General features: G+C 41.1%; 2 protein-coding genes across 4 annotated transcripts in view; one reads left to right on the top strand and one right to left on the bottom strand.

The window, feature by feature from the left end:
- Positions 1–12,622, bottom strand: part of PLEKHA8 (pleckstrin homology domain containing A8) — a 62,864-nt gene extending 50,242 nt beyond the window's left edge. For 2 of the 3 annotated variants that reach the window (XM_043589181.1, XM_043589180.1), the window contains exon 1: positions 12,142–12,592. In XM_043589181.1, the coding sequence (XP_043445116.1) occupies positions 12,142–12,181 (40 nt within the window). In that variant the 5' untranslated portion in view covers positions 12,182–12,592. Of the gene's footprint in view, positions 1–12,141 lie in introns of all 3 variants that reach the window. The other variant, XM_043589179.1, reaches the window with a different exon arrangement.
- Positions 12,623–14,329: 1,707 nt separating this feature from the next.
- On the top strand, positions 14,330–25,541 carry FKBP14 (FKBP prolyl isomerase 14). Its single transcript, XM_043589182.1, has 4 exons — positions 14,330–14,717; positions 17,835–17,986; positions 21,283–21,410; positions 24,269–25,541. The coding sequence occupies exons 1-4, from the start codon at positions 14,521–14,523 to the stop codon at positions 24,425–24,427; spliced, it is 636 nt and encodes a 211-aa protein (XP_043445117.1). The 5' UTR covers positions 14,330–14,520; the 3' UTR covers positions 24,428–25,541.
- Positions 25,542–26,058: the final 517 nt, after the last annotated feature.

Genomic DNA, 26,058 nt, shown 5'->3' with positions numbered 1-26,058 from the left:
TTTCATTATACGTATGGTATATCTTTGAGCTCACACGGCTTGGAGTTTGGTGAGTATCTTGAATTTGTAAATTAGTAGCTTTTGCCTAATTTGATAAGTTTTCAGTTATCATTTTTTCAAGACTGTTTTCTTCACCAATGTCTTACTCCTTACCCTTCTCCCTTCTCCAAAGTCTAAATGTAATTATAGTCTCCTTTGTTCTTGTCTCCGAGGTCCCTGACTCTATGTGCTTTTTTTTTTTTGAGGTACAATTGACATTTAACATCAACAACAGGATTTATGTATATATTGCAAAATGATCACCACAATAAGTTTAGTTAACATCTATTACCACATTGAGTTACAAATTTTTTCTCTTCTAATGAGAACTTTTAAGATTTACTCTCTTAGCAACTTTCAAATATACAACATAGTATTATTAACCATAGTCACTGTGCTGTACGTTATATCCCCAGGACTTATTTGTAAGTAGAAGTTTGTATCCCTAAGGTTTTATTCATTTATTTCCCTTCATTTTTTTCCTTTGTTCTTTAGACTGGATAATTTCTATTCACTTATGTTCAAGTTCACTGATTCTTTCCTGTGTCATCTATATTTTACTGAGCCCATCTACTGAGTGATTTTTTTTTTAATATTGACATCATACTTTTTTAGTTCTAAAATCTCCATTTAGTCCTTTTTAGTAGTTTCTATTTCTCTGCTAAGAATCTATATCTTTCCATTTGTTTCAAGAGTGTTCATCTTTACCATGGTGGTTGTTAACGTTTTGTCTTCTCTCCCCAGTCGGCTTACTATAATTTACTTTTCAGAGTTCTCAGGCACTTGAGTAGTTTGTTCAGGTTTTAGTCTCAGTGGGAGAGAGACTACAGTGAACTTACTCCATCTTGGCCCAATAACAATACTCTTAAATAGAACTAGTAAGACACCCACTAAATGAAATGTTAACCTCATGCTACGGTACATCACTCTGCCTATAAACCGATCGTACTTTCTTCAAGAACTTTTGCCAATTAAATATTATGGGAAACCAGAAGTTGACAATCTTATTGTTTAACAGAAAATAAAAACAAGATTTAAAAAACCCCACATTAACACACTGTAAATTTTTAAAAATCCATAACGAAATACTGCTGTTTAGAAATGCAGAAAAACACAAGAAGGGGCTATTTAAATCTCTTATAGAAAATTAAGCCAAAAGTAAAGAAAAAAATGAAGAAAAGGTGCTTCTTCATCAAACATAAGAGGAAAAACTAGTGACCATAATCAAGTGGGAACAGAGAGAAGAAGCAAAAGGGCTGAATTCGTCTCTAACTTCTTTTGACTTTCATTTCCTTTTCTACAGAATTATAGCATGAGTTTAATAGTCTCTTTCAGTTTTCAAAACCTGTAAACCTCTGTCTTGATTCAAAGTAACAGGAAACTTAATTCTTTCGCAGCATCTATTTCAAGAGAAATTAACTAGTGTCAAGAAAGATTAAATTTCTTCACAGAATTAACAACCTTTCTGAAGTGGTGAGTCAAGACTTAATTGTTCACCATAACTTAATGGTTGCTGTGTTCATAACTCATATATATTACATGATGGTCATGATATATGTTATAGATATTTTACAGATACATTAATGGTGTGAAAATCTACCATTTCTAAATTGAAGCAAAGCAGTTACTCAGTCCTGACCGCCACAGTCTTGGTGTTTTCCGTGTCCAGCTATGGGTGCTCAGCCATATTCTACCTCATCAAAACCCTTGCCCATAGCTCAGCCTCCCCAGAGGAGCTCCAGACAGGACAGTGGATAACAAGGCTGTGGGTTCTTCTGCCAGGTCAGTCATAAGACTTTTGCTGCAGCTGGGAAGGAGGAAGGAAGAGACATCCCTAATAGTAACAGATAATAACCAAGCACTAGCTAAATTACAGGCTTCTTAATTTACCATTAATTAATTCACAAAGCATTTTTTGAGCAGTTATAATTTGCCAGGCTTGGAGATTACGAGAAAAGATGATCCCAGGCTTCAAAGAGTGACAGCCTACTGGGGAGTAAGGCATGCAGATGGTGAGGAGACTATAATTACAATATATTAAATCAAATTCTCTTTAGAACCTTCTGTTGGAGCCTGCTGTAAGTTACCTCTGTCTGTGCTTTGGGCTATCAAACTGGACATTGGTTATATTTATTTGTTCTGGGCAATGCTTCTCATATGTTCCACCATCACCTTACTCAAGAAAATAGGAAATGTTGTTTGTCCAAGTTCAGACTCATAACATCTAGATGTGTCATCTTGAGCATGTCACTTAATTCCTCTGGGCATTACTTTCCAATTTACAAACAGACAGACGGATGAAACTGAGTATCTAAGGTTTAACACATCATCTTCCTTCTGATTATAATGTCACTCTTAACAAACCCAGCAACCTCTCACTACCCCAGCTCCAAACCTGAGGGTCACTTTCTGCCCCATCCCTCCAGGTCAGTCACTAAGTCTTGTCCAATCACACTCTTCTCCACTCTTGCCTTCACTGTTACACCATGCCCATGTTGAGGCGTATGGTGTAAAATCATGGGAAGGACAAAAGCCAGGCAGACCTGGCTCAAGGTTTATTGTGTGATTCGAAGTCAATTATTTATCTTACGAGCCTTGGTTTATTCATCTGTGAAATGGAGGATACTGCCTCCCTCCTCCCCTTCCATCATCATTGTGTTCCTGTTATTTCAGTGTTTTCTCCTCCCTTATCATGTTTTAGCCAGCTGAATCTTCCTTATGTACTGTTTTTACCTGTTCTTTCTTCCTATTCAGAAATCCCAAGTGACCCCCCACCAATTCAAAACTCTCAGGCTTGGCTTGGCTTGGTAATCTAATCCTATCCCATGGGGCGTCTGAGTGGCTCACTCAGTTAAGCATCCAACTTTGGCTCAGGTCATGATCTCACAGTTTGTGAGTTTGAGCCCCACATCAGGCTTGGTGCTGACGGCTCAGAGCCTGGAGCCTGCTTCATATTCTGTGTCTCCCTCTTTCTGCCCCTCCCCTGCTCACACTGTGTTTCTCGCTCTCTCTCTCAAAAAAACAAATAAACATTAAGAAAAGCAAAAAGATATTTGTGATGTCAACCTGGATGACCAAAGACTTTAACATTCCAGCCTGTCAGGGATGCCCCAAATTTGCCTTTAAAATTCCAAGACTCCAGAGGATGATAGGTAAGAGCTAAACCCCTACACCTAGGGACCAGCTACATGCAGTGTAGCTCTTCTGAGCTTTGTCAAGCCATAGCCTTGAAGCAACCATGTAAAGGCTTAAGGGACAAAATCATGAATTTAGCCGAATTTAGAAAGGCACTTTTCATAGTTAAGAAGGACAGCCACAAGCCTATTATCTCCTTGAGACCAGGGATCATGTCTTACTCAAAACAGTATCCCTAATATCCACACAGAGTATAGTAAGAGTTGATGCTAGTGTTCCATCCATTCTCAGTGAATGAATGACTGACGGGGAGCTATTAGACTGTGTTAAAAGTAGACTGTTGAAACCTTTCCTCTGGTATTTAAAAATCAAGACAGAGCCATCCTTGTCTTGGACTATACAGGAACAATTCTACCTAAAGGAGTAGATTCTCAAGCAAATGATATTTTGCTTCCTTTGATGTAACACGAATACTGAGAAAGGTCAGCCCTCTCTCTGGCTAACTCTAAGTTACCCACTTTTCCATCTCTGCTGCTACTGTCACACCCTCCACCAGCCAACTTGAAAATGGATCCAGGGAGAGAAATGCCCAAGCATCACAGTATTTTTTGGACCTCCCTGTTGTCTATTCATTTGTTTTCTGTCCAGCAAAGCTCCGATGCCTACTTTCTTACCTGTTCCAAATCTATTCCTAATGGAGTTTAACTGGGCTTTTGCTCAATTCTAAACAATATGAAAGTAACAGTAACAGGAAATGGTAAAGATTGAACACTGAGAGGGGCGCCTGGGTGGCTCAGTCGGTTAAGCGGCTGACTTCGGCTCAGGTCACAATCTCGCGGTCCGTGAGTTCGAGCCCCGCATCGGGCTCTGTGCTGACAGCTCAGAGCCTGGAGCCTGTTTCAGATTCTGTGTCTCCCTCTCTCTCTGCCCCTCCCCTGTTCATGCTCTGTCTCTCTCTGTCTCAAAAATAAATAAACATTAAAAAAAAAATTAAAAAAAAAAAGATCGAACACTGAGAGTACAGTCTGAGAACAATGGTCCTCAGGCCTCCTGTCCACAGACCACATCAATGACCTGAGACCTGAGACCTGAGACCACTCCTAACATCTCCAACCACATCACACATCAGAATTAATGGAAAGACTGGTGCTGCTTTCGAGGGAGTGCCAATAAGGCAATGGTCTAATATCTCTTACGTTCCTTAACAAATTATTAATTTTTGCTAGAGGCAACATTACAGTGGTACACAGAATTATGTGATCTGTAATCAGCATTCATTCAAAACAATGACTGTCATAGGACTACAGAGTCAATTCCAAGATTCTGATGGCTCATTGGAATATTTTCCTTTATAGGTTATATCACTCCAACTTCCAAAAGGAGGATTTAAAAAATTCAGGTTAGGGGCACCTAGGTGGCTCAGTTGGTTAAGCGTCTGAATCTTGATAGCCACTCAGGTCATGATCTCACTCACGGTTTGTGGGTTCAAGCACAGGCCTATCAGCACAGAGCCTGCTTGGGATTCTCTCTCCCCTTCTCTCTCTGCCCCTCCCCCGCTCATGCTTAGTCTCACTCTCAAAATAAATAAACATAAAAAAAAAGAATTCAGAATACATACACTTTCAGAACCAATGAGGAGACTCAATTTGCATACAGACAAAACCAACAACTGAATTTTTCTGGCATCATTGATCAAAACAGTTGTCCAATTAATCTAACAGTAAGTGAACTATGTACTAGACAGGTTCATATATGTTATCCATTTCATCTTTGTAAAAAACCTAGTATGGCTATTATTCTTGCTGTCATCTTAAAACTGAGGCTCAGGGAGATTAAGTAACTTGCTCAAGGTGTCAGCATTAGTAAGTAGCAGAGCAGAACTTTCAACTCAGGGCTTACAGACTTCAACCATTTTCATTTAAAGCATTTGAACATACTGGCCCATGGCCCTGTCACTGAAATCATGAATAAAGAGTTGAACATTGGATATGGCAAAGAATGTAAACAATGAAGGTGACCCTTAACTCACATCATACACAAAAATTAGTTTGTTTATTTATTTATTATTATGTTTTATTTTATATTTGAGAGACAGAGAGAGAGAGAGAAAGAGCATGAGCAGGGGAGGGGCACAGAGAGGGAGACACAGAATCTGAAGCAGGCTCCAGGCTCCGAGCTGTCAGCACAGAGCCCGATGCAGGGATCGAACTCACGAGCAGTGAGATCATGACCTGAGCTGAAGTCAGACGTTTAACCGACTGAGCCACCCAGGCGCCCCACAAAAATTAGTTTAAAATGGACCACCGACCTAAATGTAGGAGCTCAAACTAAAAACTCAGGAAGAAAACAGGAGTAAATCTTTATAACTTTGTGTTAAGTTAGACAATAGTTTCCTAAGAATGAAACTAAAAGCACAAGCGATAAAAGAAAAAAAAATCAATAAACTGGACACCAAAATTAAAAACTTCTGTGCTACAAATAAGACCATCAAAAAAGTAAAAGGTAATCTACAGAACAGGAACAATATTTGCAAATCATATATTAGATAAGGAACCTGTATCCAGAATAAAGAATTATAATTCCATAATGAAAAAAGAGCTCAAACAACAAGTGGGCAAAGGCTGTAAATAGACACTTCTCCAAAGACACACGAATGGTTCATAAGCACATGAAAAGATGACCAATATCATCAGTCATTAGAGAAATATAAATCAAAACCACAAGGAGATAACACTTCACACTCACTGGAATGGATATAAGAAAAAAGACAGATAATAATGAGTGTTGGTGAGAATGTGAAGAAATTCTTTCATTACTGATAAGATTGTAACATGGTGCAGCCAGTTTGGAGAAGTTTGGTTGTGTGGTGTTTTTGTTGTTGTTGTCGTTGTTTAAGTTTATTTAAGTAATCTCTACACCCAACATGGGGCTTGAACTCACAACCCTGAGATCAAGATCTGAGCTGAGATCAAGAGTCGGATGCTTAATTGACCAAGCCACCCAGGTGCCCCGATTCCCCCTAAACTGTTAAACAAAAAGAGTTACGATACAACCCAATAATTCCCCTCCTAGGTTTATATTCAAGAGAAATGAAAACAGGTCCACACAAAAACCCGACACAAATATTCACAGCACCATTACTCATAATAACCAAAAAAATGGAGCAACTCAAATTTCCAATTGAGAATGGATACACAAAATATGGTATATCCATACAATGGAGTATTATTTGCAATAAAAAGAAATGAAGTACTGATAGATGCTATACATTCATGAACCCCAAAAAACATTATGCCAGGTAAAAGAAGCCAGTCACAAAAGAACACATAAAATGTATGATTCCCTTTATATGAAATGTCTAGAATAGGCAAGTTTACACAGACAGAAGATTAGTGGTTGTCGAGGGTAAGAGTGGGGTGGGGTGGGAGTGAATGCTAACTGGGTTTCGTTTGGGGATAATGCAAATATTTTTAAATTGTGGCGATGACTGCACACTAAAAACTACTAACTAGTATACTTTAAATGGTGAAGTTTATGATGGGTGAATTATTATCTCAATAAAGATGTTAAAACAACAACAAAAAATGCTGGATCAGTGGTTACGAGACCATGAGAATCTTGCTCTGGATCACTCACATTCCAGATGTCCTTTTTACACAGCACAAACGTATACGGGCAAGAGTCACCTTCCTAAAGCTGCGTTGGGGGGCAGTAAGCAAAATTATCGCACCTCCCCAGACAACCATCTGGTCAGCATGATGCAAGCTTTTGTTATTTCTGGAATGCAGTACTGCAATGTGTTGTGCCCTAACCTGCTGGCCAGGCCCACGAAGCCTGCAGCTGGATAGAGCTCAGGGCAGCAGCCCTCCCGCTTGCTGCACAGGCAGGAAAGGGACCTAAAATGGCAAAGTAGAAAGCTCACAGCACAGTTCAGAAAATTTCCTTGTGACAAAACATAGGCACAACACTGAGCAAAGTCTTCCTCACTCCTGAACTCCTCCCTTCCTCCTACCCCCAAATGGAGTCTGCTGTTCTAGGTCAACATATTTTAAATATAGGTGCATTATGAATCAGCTAGAATTATATAATGATCAAGCAGGAAGGACCTTTCAAGGTATTATGTAATGGAGCAATGACTCCGGAGCCACTTACTAACTGTGTGACCTTGGGCCAGTTCCTTGACCTTTCTGTGTCTCAGTATCTTCATCTGGAAAATGGATGTGAAGATTAAATGAGTTAATACTCGTAAAATGTTTAGAATAGTGCCTAGAACGTCGCAAAATCTTTTACTATTTTTGTAATTATTGACTGGTAAATCTCATCATTTTTATGGAGGAAGACGTTAAGCTCAGAATGGTAAAGTGAGTCTGAAGCTTGCAGCGGCAGAGCTGGTATCAGATTTTAGGTCTCTTTAATGCCTCAACTATGGTTCTACTATTAATTTACAACCGAGCGGGTATAATATTCCTTGACCAACTTTTAGGGCTTGAAAAATATGAATAACAAACATACAATGCCTAGCTCTACATTTCACACACTATAGGGATTTGTGAAATGTTTGATCCATATTTCCTTTTCATTCCAGGTTTAATCCTCTAATGTCTAAAGAGAAGGTGTGACGCTAAATTCCAGAATGTCTGGTGTTCTGATGTTTAAAAAGTGGGATGGCTCAGGGCTGTTAAAGACAATACACGTGAGTTTTCTCTCTCTCTTTTTTCATTTTCCTTTTAAGGAGCACAGGGTACCTGCATATGCCTAGTGTGTTAGGAAAAGAGACTGTTTCTATTTCTCTATTTTAGTACTATACTCATGCAAGCAATTTAAATGCTATTCTCTGGGTTTGATGATGTTTCCAACTTTCAGTAAATGATACCTACCGGTTGATTAAAGAGGCAAGAGAAACTCACAAAATAACTACAGTATTTGGCAAAGGACAATAAATGCAAACAAAGTAAGTGTTTAAACACTCTCATCATTTCTCTCTCTTTCATATACTCCTACCGCCCCATAGTGTTTACACCAGCATAAGAGATAGGCAGGGGCCTTTCAAGCTTCTTATCCACCCCTGCAGCCTCGTTGGAGCCTCACACTAAGCTCTGCAGCCTTTCAGGTCTTCTTTCCTTTCCTCACTCGCTCGCCTCTGTCCTGCTTTACGGCCTTCATACCGACATTCCCCGTAGCTAAAAAGTTCTTCCTCACAGCCTCCAAATGCACCTCTGCCTTGGCCTCGCCAACTAGCTAGCTTCTATTTATCCTTCAGGTTCTGCTTAAATCTTTTCTTCAGAGAAGCCTCCCCCAGTGACCCAAACTAGCTTCTCTTCTTCCCTTCTCCCCAACTCACACACACTTGGAACACGCTTCTAAGTACTTCCAATAAACGTCCTTCTCCCCCATCAGACTGTAAGCTCAAGAAAGGCAGGGACTGTGTCCGTGTTGTTCAGTGTTGCTTGCCCTGTGCCTAACATAATAGTAGGTAACAACACAGTAGATGGCAAATGAAATTAACAATATCCTCCAAGCATTAAAAGGATCAGCTAACAAACTGATTTCCTAACTTCTCTATTCAGATTTGACAAAAGGCTTCCCATATCAAGCTGTGGGCATGACAAAATTACACAAACAGATATGACCATTTAGAGAAAAATTCACAACGAACAAAAACTGTGGCTGGGATATCTGTTTTAATGTTTATCTATTTTTGAGAGAGATAGAGAGAGACAGAGTGCGAGCGAGGGAGGGGCAAAGAGAGAGGGGGACACAGAATCTGAAGCAGGCTCCAGGCTCTCGGCTGTCAGCACAGAGCCTGACGGGGGCTCGAACTCACGACCGTGAGATCATGACCTGAGCCAAAGTCGGGAGGCTCAACCGACTGACCATCCAGGTGCCCCTGGGATATCTATTTTAAAATTACTGTGTGCAAAACCCTAAGGAAAAACATTACTTTTTAAAAAAAGTTTATTTATTTTGAGAGAGAAAGAGAGAAAGAGCACGGGGGAGGGGCAGAGAGGGAGGAAAGAATCCCAAGCAGGCTCCATGTTGTTAGTGAGAGCCTGATGTGGGGCTTGAACCCACAAACGTGAGATCATGACCTGAGTTGAAAGCAAGAGTCGGACGTTGGGGTGCGTGGGTGGCTCAGTTGGTTGAGCATCCAACTTCAGCTCAGGTCATGATCTCACGTTTGTGGGTTCAAGCCCCATATCGGGCCCTCTGCTGACCGCTTAGAGCCTGGAGCCTGCTTTGGATTCTGTGTCTTCCTCTCTCTCTGCCTCTCTCCTGCCTGTCCTCTGTCTCTCAAAAAACAAAATAAAATGTTAAAAAAATATAAATAAAAGAGTTGGACGCTTAACCGACTGAGCCACCCAGGCAACCCGAAAACATGTTACTTTTAGGGGTACTTGGTGGCTCAGTCGGTTAAGCGTCTGATTTCAGTTCAGGTCACAATCTCACGGTACGTGAGTTCAAGCCCCACGTCGGGCTCTGTGCTGACAGCTCACAGCCTGGAGCCTGCTTCGGATTCTGTATCTCTCTCTCTCTCTGCCCCTCCCTTGCTTATGCTCTGTTTCTGTCTCTCAAAAATAAACATAAAAAAAAATTTTTTTTAATGTAACTTTTAAAAACAAGTATCAGAAGAAGAAAAAGTAGTAATGTCTTCATCAAAGCTTGTCATTAACAGTCACACTATGTTCTTTTGGGAGACTATCTCACATAGGCGGGTGGACGAAACGACAATGCATTTGTTCCTCCTAGGCTATGCCATTTCGTTCCAAAGTAAATTTATCTCCTGATGAAAGACAGTGTGCTAAAAAATAATTCTAAGTATATCCAGTAAAAGTACCCGGTGGTGTGATGGGCTTCTGTGAACACTATGCCCACAACGAGGTGGCATGTGGGTCAAGGGAACAAGCAGCATGATATAAGGACAGCTGCCTCTGGCAATGGCTCCAGGCTCCCGTTTTTAGGGCTTCCACCCTGGCGCCAATCGCAGAATTAACTTCTCTTACTTGGGGCAGAAAAAAGGAGACTCTTTTCCAACTAGACAGATGGTACAGGCATCACATGATAAAGATTCCAAAAGATCCTTCTAGAGAAATTTTGCTGTATTGAAGAATACATAACAATAGTCAGGGGGAAAAAAAAACAACCAGGAAGCAGGTACTATACACACAGACTAAACTTTCTATATAAAGGAGGATGAGAGTAAGAAAAGTGAGGGGAAAAAAAAAAAAAAAAGGCAGGGGAGGGGGATGGAAGAAAAGAAGGAAGAGGGTTCAGGATGAAAGAAAAAAGTTAAAAAGCATGTGTGATGGAAAGGGGTGAGAGACCAGGCACTAAATTTTACTCAAGGGGTTAAGATCCATATATCTCAGAACCTGGAGATACCTGAAAGACAAATTACCGGATCAAGCATGCTCCCTTTAGATTAGCAGAGTGTTAATGAGCCTTGGACATTCACCAAAGCCTAGCCACGAGTTACCCACATCTAATTGAACCATTTGACATCAAAGAAAGTCCTCAAAAGCCAAGGCCAGGTCTTCTAAAACACCTTTCTTCACTCAGTCTTTACTAATGAGTATCAGGAAAATAAACAACTCACCTCTAACCACAGTCTGCAAAAGGAAGAGATTCTGGGTACAGCCAACAGGTGCACTTTTGGCTGTGCTGTGTAACCTCATCAAAGTCAATATGCCAAATGATCCTCACAGACACATGAGTCCTTAAACTACCCTAGAGCATCACCACACTAAAACATTTAAAAAACTGTCCAGTCCCGGGGCGCCTGGGTGGCTCAGTCGGTTGAGCGGCCAACTTCGGTTCAGGTCATGATCTCACAGTTCATTAGTTGGAGACTGCATCCGGCTGTGTGCTGACAGCTCTTAGCCTAGAGCCTGTTTCGGATTCTGTGTCTCCCTCTCTCTCTCTGCCCCTCCCCTGCTTGAGCTCTCTCTCTCTCTCTCAAAAATAAATAAACATTAATGAATTTTTTTTTAACTGTCCTGTTCTATCAAAGGCTGGGAAAATATATCTCTCCCACTATAAGAGATACTGGGAATACCTCTGGTTTCAACTACACTGCTATTAAAATTAAAAGTGCCCAGCTCTTTTTCCATAATAAAGTTTAATTCCAAAATGGTGCCTAACACAGTTGCTAGCATGCAGAAGGCTTTTACTAAAGACTGGTTGCAAAAACGAAAATATGCTTGTTCTGAATCATATTCACGGTTGGAGAATAGTTACGACCTTACAAGATATGAAGGAAGGTACTTCCACACACTGGAAAGGGGGCAGAGTATATTTTTAAGCCATTCTGCTCAGCAGTGCAACAAAAACAGTTGCTACCGTTTCATTTTGTGGGAATTTCTGGGTCTGTAAAACAAAAAGAACGCTCAAGTGAGACAAGCAAAAACCGTGTACATACTTTGGAGCTTTGAACTATTGAGATGGAATTCTGGTATCTTGGTCCGCACGCAGATGACTCCGAAAGTGACAAAGGGAAAGTGTTTGCACTGGGGACTTTGTTTGAAAAAGGACCTTTCACCTCTGGAATTCCAAGTCACCTCTAGCATTCATAGGAAACCTTCCGACCTCTCTGCTGGGCGGGCGAGACCAGCTCCTTCGCCAGAATTCGATAGGCTCCCAGAAGACCCCCACTGCGGGAGTCAGCGCCTCCTTCCCGCTGACGCCGAGGGCATCGAGCCTTTCCAGTCACCCCAAACCTCTGCATTTTGTAGCTTTCCTTGAAGCGAAAGGGCAGTTATGGGCCTCACCCAGCCCCAGCAGAGGACTGTGTCCTTACAGCATGGGTGACACGGCCCCGTGAGAACGGCTTTGGGCAAGTATCCCCGACCCGTGCCGGCCTCTCCGGTTTCACTAGGGGCCGTGACCCCGACCCCCCCGGGAACGCGCGTCCGACGCCGCCCTCCCGCCGCTCAAACAAAGGACCCGGCGCCTGGCGCGCCCCCCACTCACCGCTCAGATAGTTGGTCCACTTGTACAGCACCCCCTCCATGTCGCCCGCGGCCCCTTGGCCCCCGCCGCGCCGGGGCCGTTTCCCTTCGCCCGCCGGCCCCCTCACTGCCCCAGGCCCCAGGAGGCGAGGAGCACCGGCAGCAGGGCCATCGCCCAGAGCTGCCGAGCCGCCGACTCCCGGCGCCCGGGCCCGGTGCGGGGACACCCGGCCAGCCTCACATCCTCGGCCCGGGGGCGGGGTCACTGCGGCGGCCTCGGCACGTGAGGACGCGGCCGGCCAGGGCCCCCGTGCGGTGGAGCGGCGCGCTGTTCACAGGGAGGCGAAGGCACTGGGTGGGCCCGAGTGGTGGCTGCAGCCTCCAAGGGGCCACTGTAGCGAGGGAACCGGTGACTGGCGGTGCCACAGCGCGCTACCTGAATCCTCGACGCGCCGAGCCCGGGGCCCGCTCGCGCATGTCTGGTGCGCCGCTCGCGCGCACGTTCCCAAGGTCCACTCCGGGGTTTGGCTGCGACGGCGGCGGCGGCGGGGTGACGTAGCGGGAATTGCAGGCAGGGAAATTGAGTCCTGGGAAGTGGGCTTGAGAGTAGGTGATGCGTCAGAGTGGAGAAGGGCGACCTATGAGACGATGCGGGACACAGTCCAGACTGTTAATGGTACCGTAGGTGGGGCCGGACCCACCTCTGGATGTTTGAGGGTCAGTGTGGCCCCTTAGGGTGCCTCCTGTGTTAGAGCCCCCAGGGTCCAAATCTTGTTTCAAGGCTAATTTGATGCCAGAAAATCGAGGCAGCTAGCAATAGAGCGTACGGAGTCGACGGGAATTTCACGATAGAATACAGTGTGGCTAGTAAACATGTTTAAACTCTAAGGCCTAGCTATTGGAAGTGCGGTCCATGGACAGCAGAATTAGCATCACCTAGGAGCTAGTCAAAATTGCAGGAACTCACGGCGAGCCCAGGCCTCCTGAGTTGAAATCTGCATTTTAACAGATACTCTAGAGGATTCCTAAGCGTATTAAAATGTGAGAAAGTACTGTGCCAAGGATGTTTGACCAGGGAAAATGTTAGCGATAGATTAAGTGGAAAGAGCATGTTATGAAAGAAAGTGTACAATCTGATCTAATTTCTTTTAAGCCTATGTCACAGAAGCATGAACCAAAATGTTAAGATGATTATTTGTAGATGGTGGCGCTATAGGCGATCTCTTTTTCTCTTTTTCTTTGGCATAAGATTGCCAGATTTAGCAAAAATGCAGAACAACGGATTCGTTGTTTATCTGAAATTCATGTTTAATTCGGCTCTTTTATTTTAACTGGAAAACCTACTTTCGTGCTTTCCAGTTTCTTCCAAATCGACTGCAATGAACATGTGTTGCTTTTGAAATTAGGCGAAAAATGTAAAGCTAACAATTTTAAGCTAAGATAAGCCAGTGTAACTCGTAACTGTGATTACTGTTTCTTCTATAAAGTGGAGGTCTGCACGTCCGTCTCCTCGATAGAAGCTATTATTTACCTTCTACATTAAAGTCACTAAGAGATAAACCGTTAGCAGCCATAACATTATGCGGTGTTGTAGAATGCATCAGAAGACCGGGTTTGAAGGCGGAGCTCAAATGCTTTGGGGCTGAACAATTTTAAGCAGGACCCTTAACCTCTCCTTGCCCAGATACATTTATCATTTAAATGGGATTAAAGAACCTGCCTTACTGGCAGTGTAGTGAGGTTTACGCAACGGGAATGCGCTTTGCGAACCCTACAGAAATATTTAAGCCTTTATCGTTTATACTGTAAGTTAAGTAACAATACAGGATTGTGGACTCCTAGGGGCGGGGAGTAACCTCTCAGCGTGCGCAAGAGTAAACAGGCCTTTCCGGATACCGCTACCTTTTCACTTAGCCTGGGCGCTCAGCACGCTCAGCCGGGGAGCTTCACAGCTGTAAATCTGCCGGAGGGGTTTCCGGTTAGCTGCGTTCCCCAGAAATCTCCCAAAGTCCAAGGTTGTGGAATTCCTCAGTCCGCCTTTCTCTAGGACCCCTCCCTGTGCTTCGCGGCCTGACCAAGTCCTGGCTCCGCCCAGCTGTAATTATTGCAGCATCATTGGCTTGAGAGGCTCCGGCGGACTGCACTGCTAGCCAATGGGGAGCCATCGTTCCCAAGAGCCAACCTGTGAGAGCCAGTCAGGCCCGGGTTTGGGGTTTAACGCTTTAGAGGCGGGTTCGCATTACGTGGGAAAGTTGTCGTAGTAAGTGTGCCACGTCTGCTGGGAAGCGGTAGTCATGAACTTGCCAAAAGCCGTTGTCTTGAAGCCTTCAAATACTTTCTTAGTTCTATGAGGTCGGGGGCCCTTTCTCTGTTTTTGTAGGAACTTTCCTGCGCCAGCAGCATGAGGCTTTTTTTGTGGAACGCGGTGCTGACGTTGTCGGTCACTTCTTTGAGTGGGGCTCTGATCCCTGAACCAGAAGTGAAGATTGAGGTGCTCCAGAAGCCGTTCATCTGCCATCGCAAGACCAAAGGGGGAGATTTGATGTTGGTCCACTATGAAGGCTACTTAGAAAAGGATGGCTCCTTATTTCACTCCACGTAAGTAATTACACCTCGCAGGTAAAATAGTGAAGAACCCATCGACCTGTGCGAGCTCTCTGGCAGGAAAGGTGGCCTGTATCAGGTTTCACTTCTCTTTTGAAAAATTGAAATCTGTTATTTCCTTCTTTGGGCAAGGAAATTGTTTAAAGACAATCAAGACAAACAATTTGGTTAAAAACAATAAAGACAATAACGGTGCCTTTGAAGTTCCTTGGAACTTGGAAACGTGTGGTAAGGATAAAGGTTAATTTTTACTATAAAAATTAGAACTAGAATCTTTGACATATTGCAGAAGTATCTAGGTGTGTAATTAGGCAATAAGTAGAAAAAAACTGTAAAGGAATTTCATTTCCCAAACTCCATTCCCGAGGGAAAATGACTCAATTCCATTTTGGATTTGGTGTAGGTGAAATTTACTTTAAATTTTTCGCAGGGACTTCATGGGCAGAATACACAATCATTTATTTGCTTGTTGTAGGGTATGCTAATGCTAGCCTATTGATCTGTTTAATTTTTGTTCGTACAAATGACATTTTGGTCAAGGTATAGTACCATGATTTGTTTCATTATTTTATTCTTTCTAGAAATTCAAAGATTTCATTGATGGTATGGTTATGGCCTTGAAAGATTAATCCAATAACTATAGTGAATGATTTTCAGGTGGTTACACTATCATTATTCTGTTCTATACGAACAAAGAAATTGCACCATGGATGTTTCACAAGGGTAATGATTTCTAATTAGGCATTCATTCTCTTCATTCCATTCCAAGATTATTTATTGAGCATTTCTTTTATGTTAGGCCCTGTGTTTGAGACTAGGGAGATTAAAACTTTTTGGCTTCTCCATCCTTGTCCATTCATTTATTTGTCCATCTAACAAACCCTTCTTGAGTGATCACAAGTCAGGCCTTGAGGATGCAAAGGTGACTTAAGAGTGGGCTCCTGTCCTCCAGCAGTACATCATCTACAGGAAGGAGGATGACAAGTAAATAGCTCATGCTATGTAGTACAGGGTGTTCAAAGTGTTTGCAAAGCATAATGGAGTCTGGCATTAATGATGCTCTGGGGGGGTGGGGTAAGAGAAAGACTTCCCAGAGATCATAATTGAGATGGGTCTCGAAAGATGGGTGGAGGGTTCCTTCCAGGTGGAGAATGGGGGCAAGGAGGACATTCCAGGTAGAGAAAATGGCATGAACTAAAGTAGTGAAGCTTTGTGGCCCATCCTAGACCTCATTTTCGGATGAACTGCCTTTATTGAGCATTCAGACCTGGCCTGTCAGGTTTTGGAGAAATGAATGGCGTTCTTCTTTGAACTCTGTTAGCCTTTGCAAAAATTTCTGAAACAGTGGCTTGCCATAGAATTCTCAACAGCTCCATCTTCTTAGCAACAAGGCCAGTGCCACAGTAGATGTTAAACAAGATTAAGGTTTGCATTTAAAATTTTCAACTGCATCTTTATTTTTAGTCTGATCTCTTTTAGACACAGCCTGATGTCTTTCAGGTCTCAGAATGAAAAACCTATTGGCCTTTGGTGGTAGCCATACAACATTATTCAGCAGTTTGCTACTAAAGTTCTAGTACCCATTAAAAAAAAGCAGGGGGGCGCCTGGGTGGCTCAGTCGGTTAAACGTCTGACTTCGGCTCAGGTCACGGTCTTGCGGGTTTGTGGGTTTGGGCCCCATGTTGGACTCTGTGCGGACAGCTCAAAGCCTGGAGCCTGCTTCGAATTCTGTGTCTCCCTCTGCTCTCTGCCCCTCCCCCCACTCATACTCTGTCTCTCCCTCTCTCTCTCAAAAGAAATAAACATTAAAAAGATAAATAAATAAAGGTCTGGTGCCTGATGAGGGGACGGTTGTCATGCGGCCTCAGTGTAAATGGTCAGGAACTGCTAACCCTGAGTTTTATGAAGCAGTACCATCAAGTGATCTGTTGGAAAGCATGTTTGCTATGTCTAGAATAATAGCCTGTGTGGTAAATAGCTTAAATCCTTTAGCTGTGACAAGAAATGTACCAAAACTGTAGTCAGCACTGGGTGGCAGATTGTTTTCTTCCTTCTTTATTCTTTTCCAGCCTTCCCAAGTGTTCTACAGTTGGCAATTTGTGTCTTTAGTCATAGGGGGAAATTAAGAAAAGAGGAAGTAATGGCTTTTACCTAGATTTAGTAATTAACCATGGTGTCCATGAAACCTAGTAGAGTGATTTCTCATTCTCACCTATCCGATATCCTTGAGAATACTTTCCGTATGTACCAAAAAGGAGTGAACTGGGGCTCAGGTGCTATTCAGCCCTCAGGCCCCCCAGTAGCTTGGCAGGCTGGGTTTCTTAGGCTGGCCTCTCTCCACATCCTAAGCCAGGATATTTGGATCATTTCCTTCTTCCTCAGTCCTTGAGGGACAACTCCCCCAGGTTTCCCTGCACAGCCCCACAGAAAATGCCTGCAGGCAGCATCTAGGTGGGGTTCGGGTTGAAGAGCAGCCGTTTCCACCTGTCAGAGCCATCGCGAGACTGTACATCAGCAGGGCTTATAGGCAGACTAGAAGATGCCATGCTCCTGACTCTCCAGTGTCCATGTGGGTGTGGACCCACTTGTCTTGGCAGTAACTTCTCCTTAACTTCTCTTTCTTCCCAAATTCACCCATTTTCCATGATTTTCTCCCTCTTCTGCCAGGGATGACGTTCCTGGGACAGCATCGCTGTGGTTAAGACCTTGAAGTTTGGAGTTAGATCAAATACCAGCACATTTAACCTCAGTTTCCTCCTCTGTACAATGGGGAAATGATGGTACTTACCTCATATGATCATTCTCACGGAGTTAAAAGAGGCAAAGAATTTGGGGTAATACCTGGTACACAGTAAATCTCAAATAATTTTTAACTGTTTTTATTATTATTCCCTCTGCCCTTCTCTACCTGATTCAATTGTATGAAATTTGCATCAAGAAATAGGGGCAGTGGATTAAATCATTACAAAATTAACCTGGTTTTGTGTGTATGTGTATAGCTGTTTTTGTTAATTCCCAAACTGAATCACTTATTGGTAGAATAAAATGCTCCCACATCAATAAAAAAAGAAAGTTACTAAAGAGTTCTAATATGTTTTCTTTCTATTGTAGTCACAAACATAACAATGGTCAGCCCATTTGGTTTACCTTGGGCATCCTGGAGGCTCTCAAAGGTTGGGACCAGGGCTTGAAGGGAATGTGTGTAGGAGAGAAGAGAAAGCTCACCATTCCTCCTGCCCTGGGCTATGGAAAAGAAGGAAAAGGTAATAACAATTTCACATTTTTACTACAGCATTGGGGTTCTTCTCTGGATTAGGAAACAGAAGTCAGCGTAACTAGGATGTATTTTTCCCCCAGAAGTAGAAGATGTGTATTATTTTTTTTTTTTTAAGTATGATTGCATCTTGATTATCATTTGAGATGGCCAAATTAAAGCCATTCTATCTTAATGGTCAACTGAACTACTGATACAAAGTTCTGGAACCTTTAACTCTATCATTAACAGTTTACCACCATATTAACCAAAAGAATGTTTTTTTAAAAATTATGGCACAATACTTACAAAATAATGGTTCCTATTTTAACCACTTTTAACTGTACGATTCAATGGCATTATGAACATTCACACTGTTGTACAAGCATCACCACTATCCAGTTTCAGAACGTTTTCATCCTCCCCAGCTGAAACTCATCAATTTATCTTAACACCAAAAAGAAAGATTATTCCACATAAGTGTTTCGATGAGTTGAACGTGTGAAATATAGATTATTCAGGTATTAAATGGGGTTTAGATGTGGGCTGCAGGGGGCTCACAACTGAAGTTTTCTTTAACAAAGCTTTTTTGGGGGGGTTGTTTTCATTCTTGTGTTAAAGTTGTTTTATAACTGTTGTTATAATTCACTTATAAAACCTGATGGAGTGACATGAAATGAGTGTTATAAAATAGAAGCAAATAGGCTAGCTGATTCCAGGAGACTTTGTGCTAGTTTGTTCCAGGATGTACACCTGCTGTGTGAGTGGGGACCCACGCAGCTTTCCAAAGGGCTATTTACAAGAGGCCAGATGACGTTTCCTGCACAAGATATATTTCCTTTCTAATTTAACCTAAGGGAATAATCACGTATCAGGAGAAATATTTGTGGACAGGCATGTCCATTGCTACATTGTTTTAAAATGTTTATTTTTGAGAGAGAGAGAGAGAGCTAGAAGCAGGGGAGGGGCAGAGAGAGAGGGACAGAGGATCTGAAGTTGGTGAAGTTGGCTCTGTGGGGACAGCAGCGAGCCCCATGCAAGGTTCAAACTCACGGGGCAAGTTCATGACCCGAGCCAGAGTCTGAAGCTTGACGGACTGGACTACTCAGGTGCCCCACTACATTGTTTCTAATAGCAAAAATATTGAAATCAACTTCAATGTGTAATGAGAAGGGTTAACTAAAATATGGCCCAGTTATTACAAAATGGCATTTCAAGGATTAAAAAAATTATATCCAAATGGGTAAGATATAATGTTATATACAAAAGTGGAAAATAAAGCTATACTATATCCAAGAGTAAGTATTAGAAAAAAGTATATACACACACAGAGTGAATCACAAGAAAATAATTAAGAATGTTAACAATGGATGGGTTGGAATTATTTTTATTTCTGGTTCTGTCTCTTCCAAATTCTCTACAATGGGCAGGCATTACATAATGAAGAAAAAAATTTATTAAGTAGTCACCAGAACCAGACAGGGATCCACTCTGATACTGTAGCAATAACAGACTTCACAGTATCCGTAGGTCTAAACTTAACAAGTTACAAAGTGAGAATCCTAACCCCAGTTTCCAGAGAAGAAAGTAAATGCCATATGTGTAACATTACATTCTTTTTTTTTTTAATGTTTATTTATTTTTGAGAGACAGAGACAGCATGAGCGGGGGAGGGGCAGAGAGAGAGGGAGACGTAGAACATGAAGCAGGCTCTAGGCTCTGAGCTGTCAGCACAGAGCCCGAGGAGGGGCTCGAACTCATGAGCCGTGAGATCATGACCTGAGCCGAAGTCAGATGCTTAACCGACTGAGCCACCCAGGTGCCCTTGTAACATTATATTCTAAAATGGAACTTGCTATATAAATCTTATGCAAAGAATGGAATTTACTAACCAAATTCAATTATTACGATAATCATCTCTTTAGAGAAGAAAATCAGGTATCTAGAAAATGTTTCTCTGATGTTCATCACCTTCCTGCTGTATCTTTATTGCCTCACCTTTAATGTATATGTAGAATTAATCCATTACTCTTACTCCATACTGTATTTAACTCGTCCAGACTGAGAGCCATGAAACTAATTCTGCTAATGTGTATTTAACACTAATTTTGTAGTCATTTGGTACCACGTTTGCATGTCTCCTTTGGAAAGACACCAGTTTTATCAACGACCTAGTGCATGTCCCTTCTCTGTCTAGATCTGGAATGGTAAGCTTGGGCACAGAGTGTAAGTTTTGTTCTCTTTAATACTTAACAAATGCTCTTTGACAGAAATATGTGGGATTTGGATGGGGGGGGGGACTAAGAAATATTTGTAATGTTTACCCAGACCTTTATGTTAAATACAGTTATAAGGAAACAAATTGAAAAAAAAAAATTGTTCATACTGCCCAGAAAGTATTTTTTTGAAAAGGCCCCTGGGACTTTTAATAGAGCTCTTTTCATGTTTTAAAAGATTTTTATCTCCCTTCTCAGAAATTTGTTTTAATTTCTTCTCTCTCATGAAATTTCTTCAGAATATGTATATAATTATATATATGTTCTATATCAGAGGAGGTGTTTCCCAAGTCTGAAATTGTTGAACCTTTCTGTATTGTTTTTAAAGCTTATAAGAGAATTATGTCTTAGTAATACATTGAGAGCTTACTATTTATGAAGCAGAATGCTAAATATTTTGCATAGCTTTATTTTCCTCCATCTTCCCAACAGATTCTGCATTTTATAAATGCATTCTATAAATGAGGAAATAGGCTTAAAGAGGGGCAAGTTTAAGCTTTAATACCGGCTCGTGGGACACCAGATCTCTCTCAGTTAGATACTGCCTCCTAGTGGTAGAAATGCTACTAGTCTACGTATATCTAGGTCAGGACTTTTGTGCACCCCCCCACCCCCCCCCACCCCCCCAAAGTTAGTTAAATCACTTGTACTATAATTAACTCTGAATTATCTACAGCCCTTTAAGTCATTCTTGACATGTAATATATAATATCTTAATCATAGTTGAAATTTAATACCAGGCCATTAGGCACATCTGTATGTATGTGTGTGTTTGTGTGCACGAAACAGTTTGTAATTGCAAAGCCAAACGCAGACTGCTTTTGATCTACCAGTTTGGATTATTCCTTTGCTATTCTATTTGTTTCAGTAACATATAGTTACAAGTAATTTACATCATATGTGATAGCCTTAGGAAGGCTCTTCATTGAATTCAATCAAAAGAATATTTTGTTCAGTGTCATAAGTTTCCTGTCATCAAAACTTTGGGATTGTTTAAGTAAAAGTTAACCTCCGTCTCTCTTCATGTCAGGTAAAATTCCCCCAGAGAGTACACTGATATTCAACATTGATCTCTTGGAGATTCGAAATGGACCAAGATCCCATGAGTCATTCCAAGAAATGGATCTTAATGATGACTGGAAACTCTCTAAAGATGAGGTGATCTTTCCTTCTTCTTACTCCTTTGTTTGCTTGTGTCTTCTCACTTATTAAAAAATATACTTCTAGAGAAAATTTATTTTGGTTTGGATAAAATATTGTTTATAAGTTTTCTTATAATACTGATGCTTTGAATATTGGCTTTTTTAAAAATAGGAAATCATTGTTTTGGAGAGAAATATATTGAGACTCAGCACCATTCATTCTTTTGCTTCCCTCTCCCCCCACCCCTACCCCACCATGTTTAAGGTTTACCGTATCCTTCCCTCTTTCTGAGTTTTTGAAAGGTCCATTTTGCTAAGACAATTCCCATTTTGAAGTTGCTATATAAGAAATGTGGATGTCTGGAGAAATATCTCCTGTTGACAGTTTCTGTTTAAAACTGTCAACTGGCTGTTAAATGCACTTTGTTGTAATTTCCTGGCATTTAGCAGCAAACGGCCCACCTGCTGGGTTCTTTTGTTCTGGGTAGCACCTGGAGAAAGGAGACTCTGGTCTGGATTTTCTAGAGCGGAAGACCTTTCCCAGCCCCCTCTTAGTTCTGGTGTTTGCGTAAGGATAAAGGAAGAAGTCTTCTCCCTGTAATTCATTTAGGCTTTCGCAGCCATTTTTACACATACCTGTCTTAATCTGGCTGTTGTGAGGAAAGGATTGGAGGTAGAGAGCTACTCAGTTTTCTTTGTCTGCCCATATTCTCCATTGTGGCCTGGCTGGTCAGAAATCAAGTCCCTTTTTATGTTTCAATCAATTTCATTCTAATGGCCAGGAAATGATTAAGTCTTAAATAAGGGAAGTTATTATGAACTCATAGGGTCATGATCTACAGCTACTAAATTTATAACACCTTGTACTATTACCAGTCATAGGACTTTTTTCTATCCAAGGTAAATTTCAGTAACCTTTCATTTAAGAAACCTTAAATATACAGCACGTTAAAAAAAAAAAAAAATCAATCCAGGGGCGCCTGGGTGGCGCAGTCGGTTAAGCGTCCGACTTCAGCTCAGGTTACGATCTCGCGGTCCAAGAGTTCGAGCCTCGCGTCGGGCTCTGGGCCGATGGCTCAGAGCCTGGAGCCTGCTTCCGATTCTGTGTCTCCCTCTCTCTCTGCCCCTCCCCCATTCATGCTCTGTCTCTCTCTGTCTCAAAAATAAATAAACGTTAAAAAAAAATCAATCCAATTAAAAAAGGTGTTTATTAAAAAGTTTTTCTCCCACCCACATCCTCTTCTACTATGTGATCTGTCCCTTTCTGCATCCAGTTTTATTAGTTTCTAATGTATCTTTCCAGTGTTTCTTTATGCAAATACAAGCAAACATGAATACATATTCCTGTTTCCTCTTTTCTTACACAAAAAATAGCACGATATACATAATATTTGACATCTTGCTTTATTCTCACAGTATATCCTAGGGATATATTGTACATTAATCCATCTGGCCTTATCATCCTTTTTTTGTTTTTTTAACAACTTCATTAAATCTCCTTAATCTTAAAAATAAATATGTCTGGGGCGCCTGGGTGGCGCAGTCGGTTAAGCGTCCGACTTCAGCCAGGTCACTATCTCGTGGTCCGGGAGTTCGAGCCCCGCGTCAGGCTCTGGGCTGATGGCTCAGAGCCTGGAGCCTGTTTCCGATTCTGTGTCTCCCTCTCTCTCTGCCCCTCCCCCGTTCATGCTCTGTCTCTCTCTGTCCCCAAAATAAATAAACGTTGAAAAAAAAAAATTAAAAAAAAAATATGTCATATGTTTGTATATTGGCGATACGGGCAGGAAGGAGGACTTGAAATTACTGATCTAACAGAAGGAGTAATAGAGCTCTGATTAAAAATGAAAATACAGGTTAAACTCCATTATGGTCAATCTAGTGGGTAATTGGGAACAGGATTTTGTTTATGTCTTTAAATATCTGAATGAGTGAAAATTTTTAGTGTAAGTACTCATCAGGCTGGATTTTGCTTTAATTTCTGAGATTAGGAGGTCATGAGGCATGGTCATAGCCAGATCCACAGCATGGACTATTACCAGACACTTAGTTAAATTAAAAATGCCATTAGGAGAGGGGAGGCAAGTGGGATCAATGGGTGAAATAGGTGAAGGAGATTAAGAGCACACTTATCATGATGAGCACTGAGTAATGTATAGACTTGTTGAATCACTCACTATATTGTACATCTGAAATTAGTATAACACTGTAAATTATACTGGAATTTAAAAAATTTAAAAAATTTTAAATAAATTTTTTAAATGCCATTCTTTAATCTGATTTTAAGAGAGAAGTACCTGGAATTCTGACCCTAGTTAGAGATCTGGATAATTCAATGGAATGAAAGACTACTGTTTTTCAAATGGTTGGCTTCATTTAGACTCAGATTAAGAGCAGGTAGTATCCTTTCACTGGGTGCTTTTTCTTTTTTTTTTAAGTTTATTTATTTATTTTGAAAGAGTGTGAGTGGGGGAGGGGCAGAGAGAGAGGGAGAGAAAGAATCCCAAGCAGTCTCCGGTCTCCGAGCTGTCAGTATAGAGCCCCACTCTGGGCTCAATCCCATGACCTGAGCCAAGATAAGACTGGGCCGTGTAACCAAGTGAGCCACCCAGGTGCCCTACTGGATGATATAAACCTTATCTTTGCCTCTGAGCAATATTCTGTGTCTATATTGGAGCAGTATAGCAACAGTTTTTAAGGAGAAAAAAAAATTTCCGTTACTGTCATTGGAAATATATCCAATGATATATTGTAAAGCAGTTGGTTAGTCATTGTTGTATATAATCCAGTAAACTACCAGTCCACTCTGTGATATTAACAGGCTTGGTGTGGGTGTCTTATGAATTAGAATTATTAATGAGACCCATTATTTTGTAGGTTAAAGTGTATTTAAAGAAGGAGTTTGAAAAGCATGGTGCAGTGGTGAATGAAAGTCATCATGATGTTTTGGTGGAGGATATTTTTGATAAAGAAGATGAAGACAAAGATGGATTTATATCTGCCAGAGAATTTACATATAAACATGATGAGTTATAAAGATACATCTGCCCATTTTATATGGCATCCATCCTTAAAGACAGGGCAACCATTTTAAAAGAAGGTCTTATTTTTAAATAATGTGCTGTTCCTGTTCTGGTTTTATATATGTATATATATATATATTTTTTTTTTTTTTTCTTTTTTTTTTTTCTGAATATTATTTGAAAAACCCCTTAAGATTCCTAAGTGCCCATTTCTTTCTGGTGAGTTATTGGGAAGAAAAAAATTAATTTGTCTTTGAACAGAAGACTGCTGAACTATTTTCCACTTTCACATATGAAGCCTTATGGTTTACTTGCTTACTTGTAATTTTAAAACATTGCACCCAGAAGCATGCCCAACAAATCGGCACCCTCTATTTCTCCTTCCCTCTATTTTCTCCAAGTTAGATACTGACATTTGAGAAACCTTTTGCAATAGCCCAAGGCTTACTATTTTCATGTTATAATGAAACAGTGGGTCTGTAACTGCCTTTGAGTCTCTGCTTAAGGAAAAGAGGAAACTGGTTGTTGATTTGGGCTTGTAACCAGTTACTGCTCTACTGAGATGTGTAAGGCTGAAGTGAGTAACAAAGTTAATAACTTATAAATATGTATACATTGAAACATTCTGCCCAGGACTTAAGTTTTATAAAGTTTGGTTCCTAGTGACTAATAATCTATAATGAGAAATAGGACAAATTATTTATGTGTCTGGCTCTTTGTAATAACGGGTCAAAACATTGTTGCTGAGGTAGAGAGTTGTATCTAGTCAATGTTTAAGTCTAGCAGATTACCCTTCCTGGTTTATTAATGAATAAAATCTATTACTAATGTATTATACTACAATAACATTGTATCATGAGAGAAGTTAGTAAGCCAATCGAAAATTTCCTATTTCTGCTCATCAAAAAATGGCATGGATCCACAGCTGCTACTATTATTGCAGAGAAATCTGTCCTGCGTCAAAAAAATGGATGATTTTATAATTTTACCTGAAATTGGCTTTTATCCTTTTCCTTTAAAAAAGCTCCCAAATCTCCATTTACTAAGAATAGTTCTTTATCATTTACAAAGTGATCTCAAGTGCATTATTGTCTTTGATTTTCATTGCTCTGAGCCCTGTGGGGGGGGGGGGGGGGGAAACAACTGGTGGATCTTAATGTAACTGTTTTATAGATGAGGACATTATCCTTCAAAGAGACTGATTGTTTTGTCCGAGGTCAACAGCTAACTTGTGCAAACAGATCCCAGTCCCCAAGTTCAGTATGTTTGTTTTGCCCTCTACTAGTGAAAAAGCAAAACTTCCCTTTGAACTCATTGGACCTAATTCTCTCTTCACTTTGCTCTCAAAGCAGTCAGCTCTGTTTTTGGTTTTTTTTTTTTATCTTTGGCTCCTTATCCTTTGAAGATGGTGAACTGGCTGTTGTAGGTACTTTTGAATTCTTCCCCTGATCTAGGAAAGGCTCTGGTTTCATTGAATAGTCTTGGGGTTAGCACTGAATTGCCTCAAAAACCCTGTCCTGTGAGAAGATCCAGGCATGTTTCTTAGTCCTTTCATGCTTGTTTACCGCTAGGTTTTTTTATTTTGTTTTGTTTTGTTTTGTTTTAGAGAGTCATGAACAATTATTGCATCATATACAGGCTACT

The sequence above is a fragment of the Prionailurus bengalensis genome, chromosome A2, assembly GCF_016509475.1.
Source record: "Prionailurus bengalensis isolate Pbe53 chromosome A2, Fcat_Pben_1.1_paternal_pri, whole genome shotgun sequence".
Classification (NCBI taxonomy): domain Eukaryota; kingdom Metazoa; phylum Chordata; class Mammalia; order Carnivora; family Felidae; genus Prionailurus; species Prionailurus bengalensis.
Note: the sequence above shows the minus strand (reverse complement) of the source record. Positions and strands in the feature narration are given on the sequence as shown.

Bases quoted from the DNA above. Each gene is read 5' to 3' on its own strand.
- FKBP14 (XM_043589182.1), top strand. From the start codon at position 14,521: ATGAGGCTTTTTTTGTGGAACGCGGTGCTGACGTTGTCGGTCACTTCT. The intron at 14,718-17,834 runs GTAAGTAATTAC...TTTCTATTGTAG, and splicing joins GGCTCCTTATTTCACTCCAC to TCACAAACATAACAATGGTC. The intron at 21,411-24,268 runs GTGATCTTTCCT...ATTATTTTGTAG, and splicing joins GGAAACTCTCTAAAGATGAG to GTTAAAGTGTATTTAAAGAA.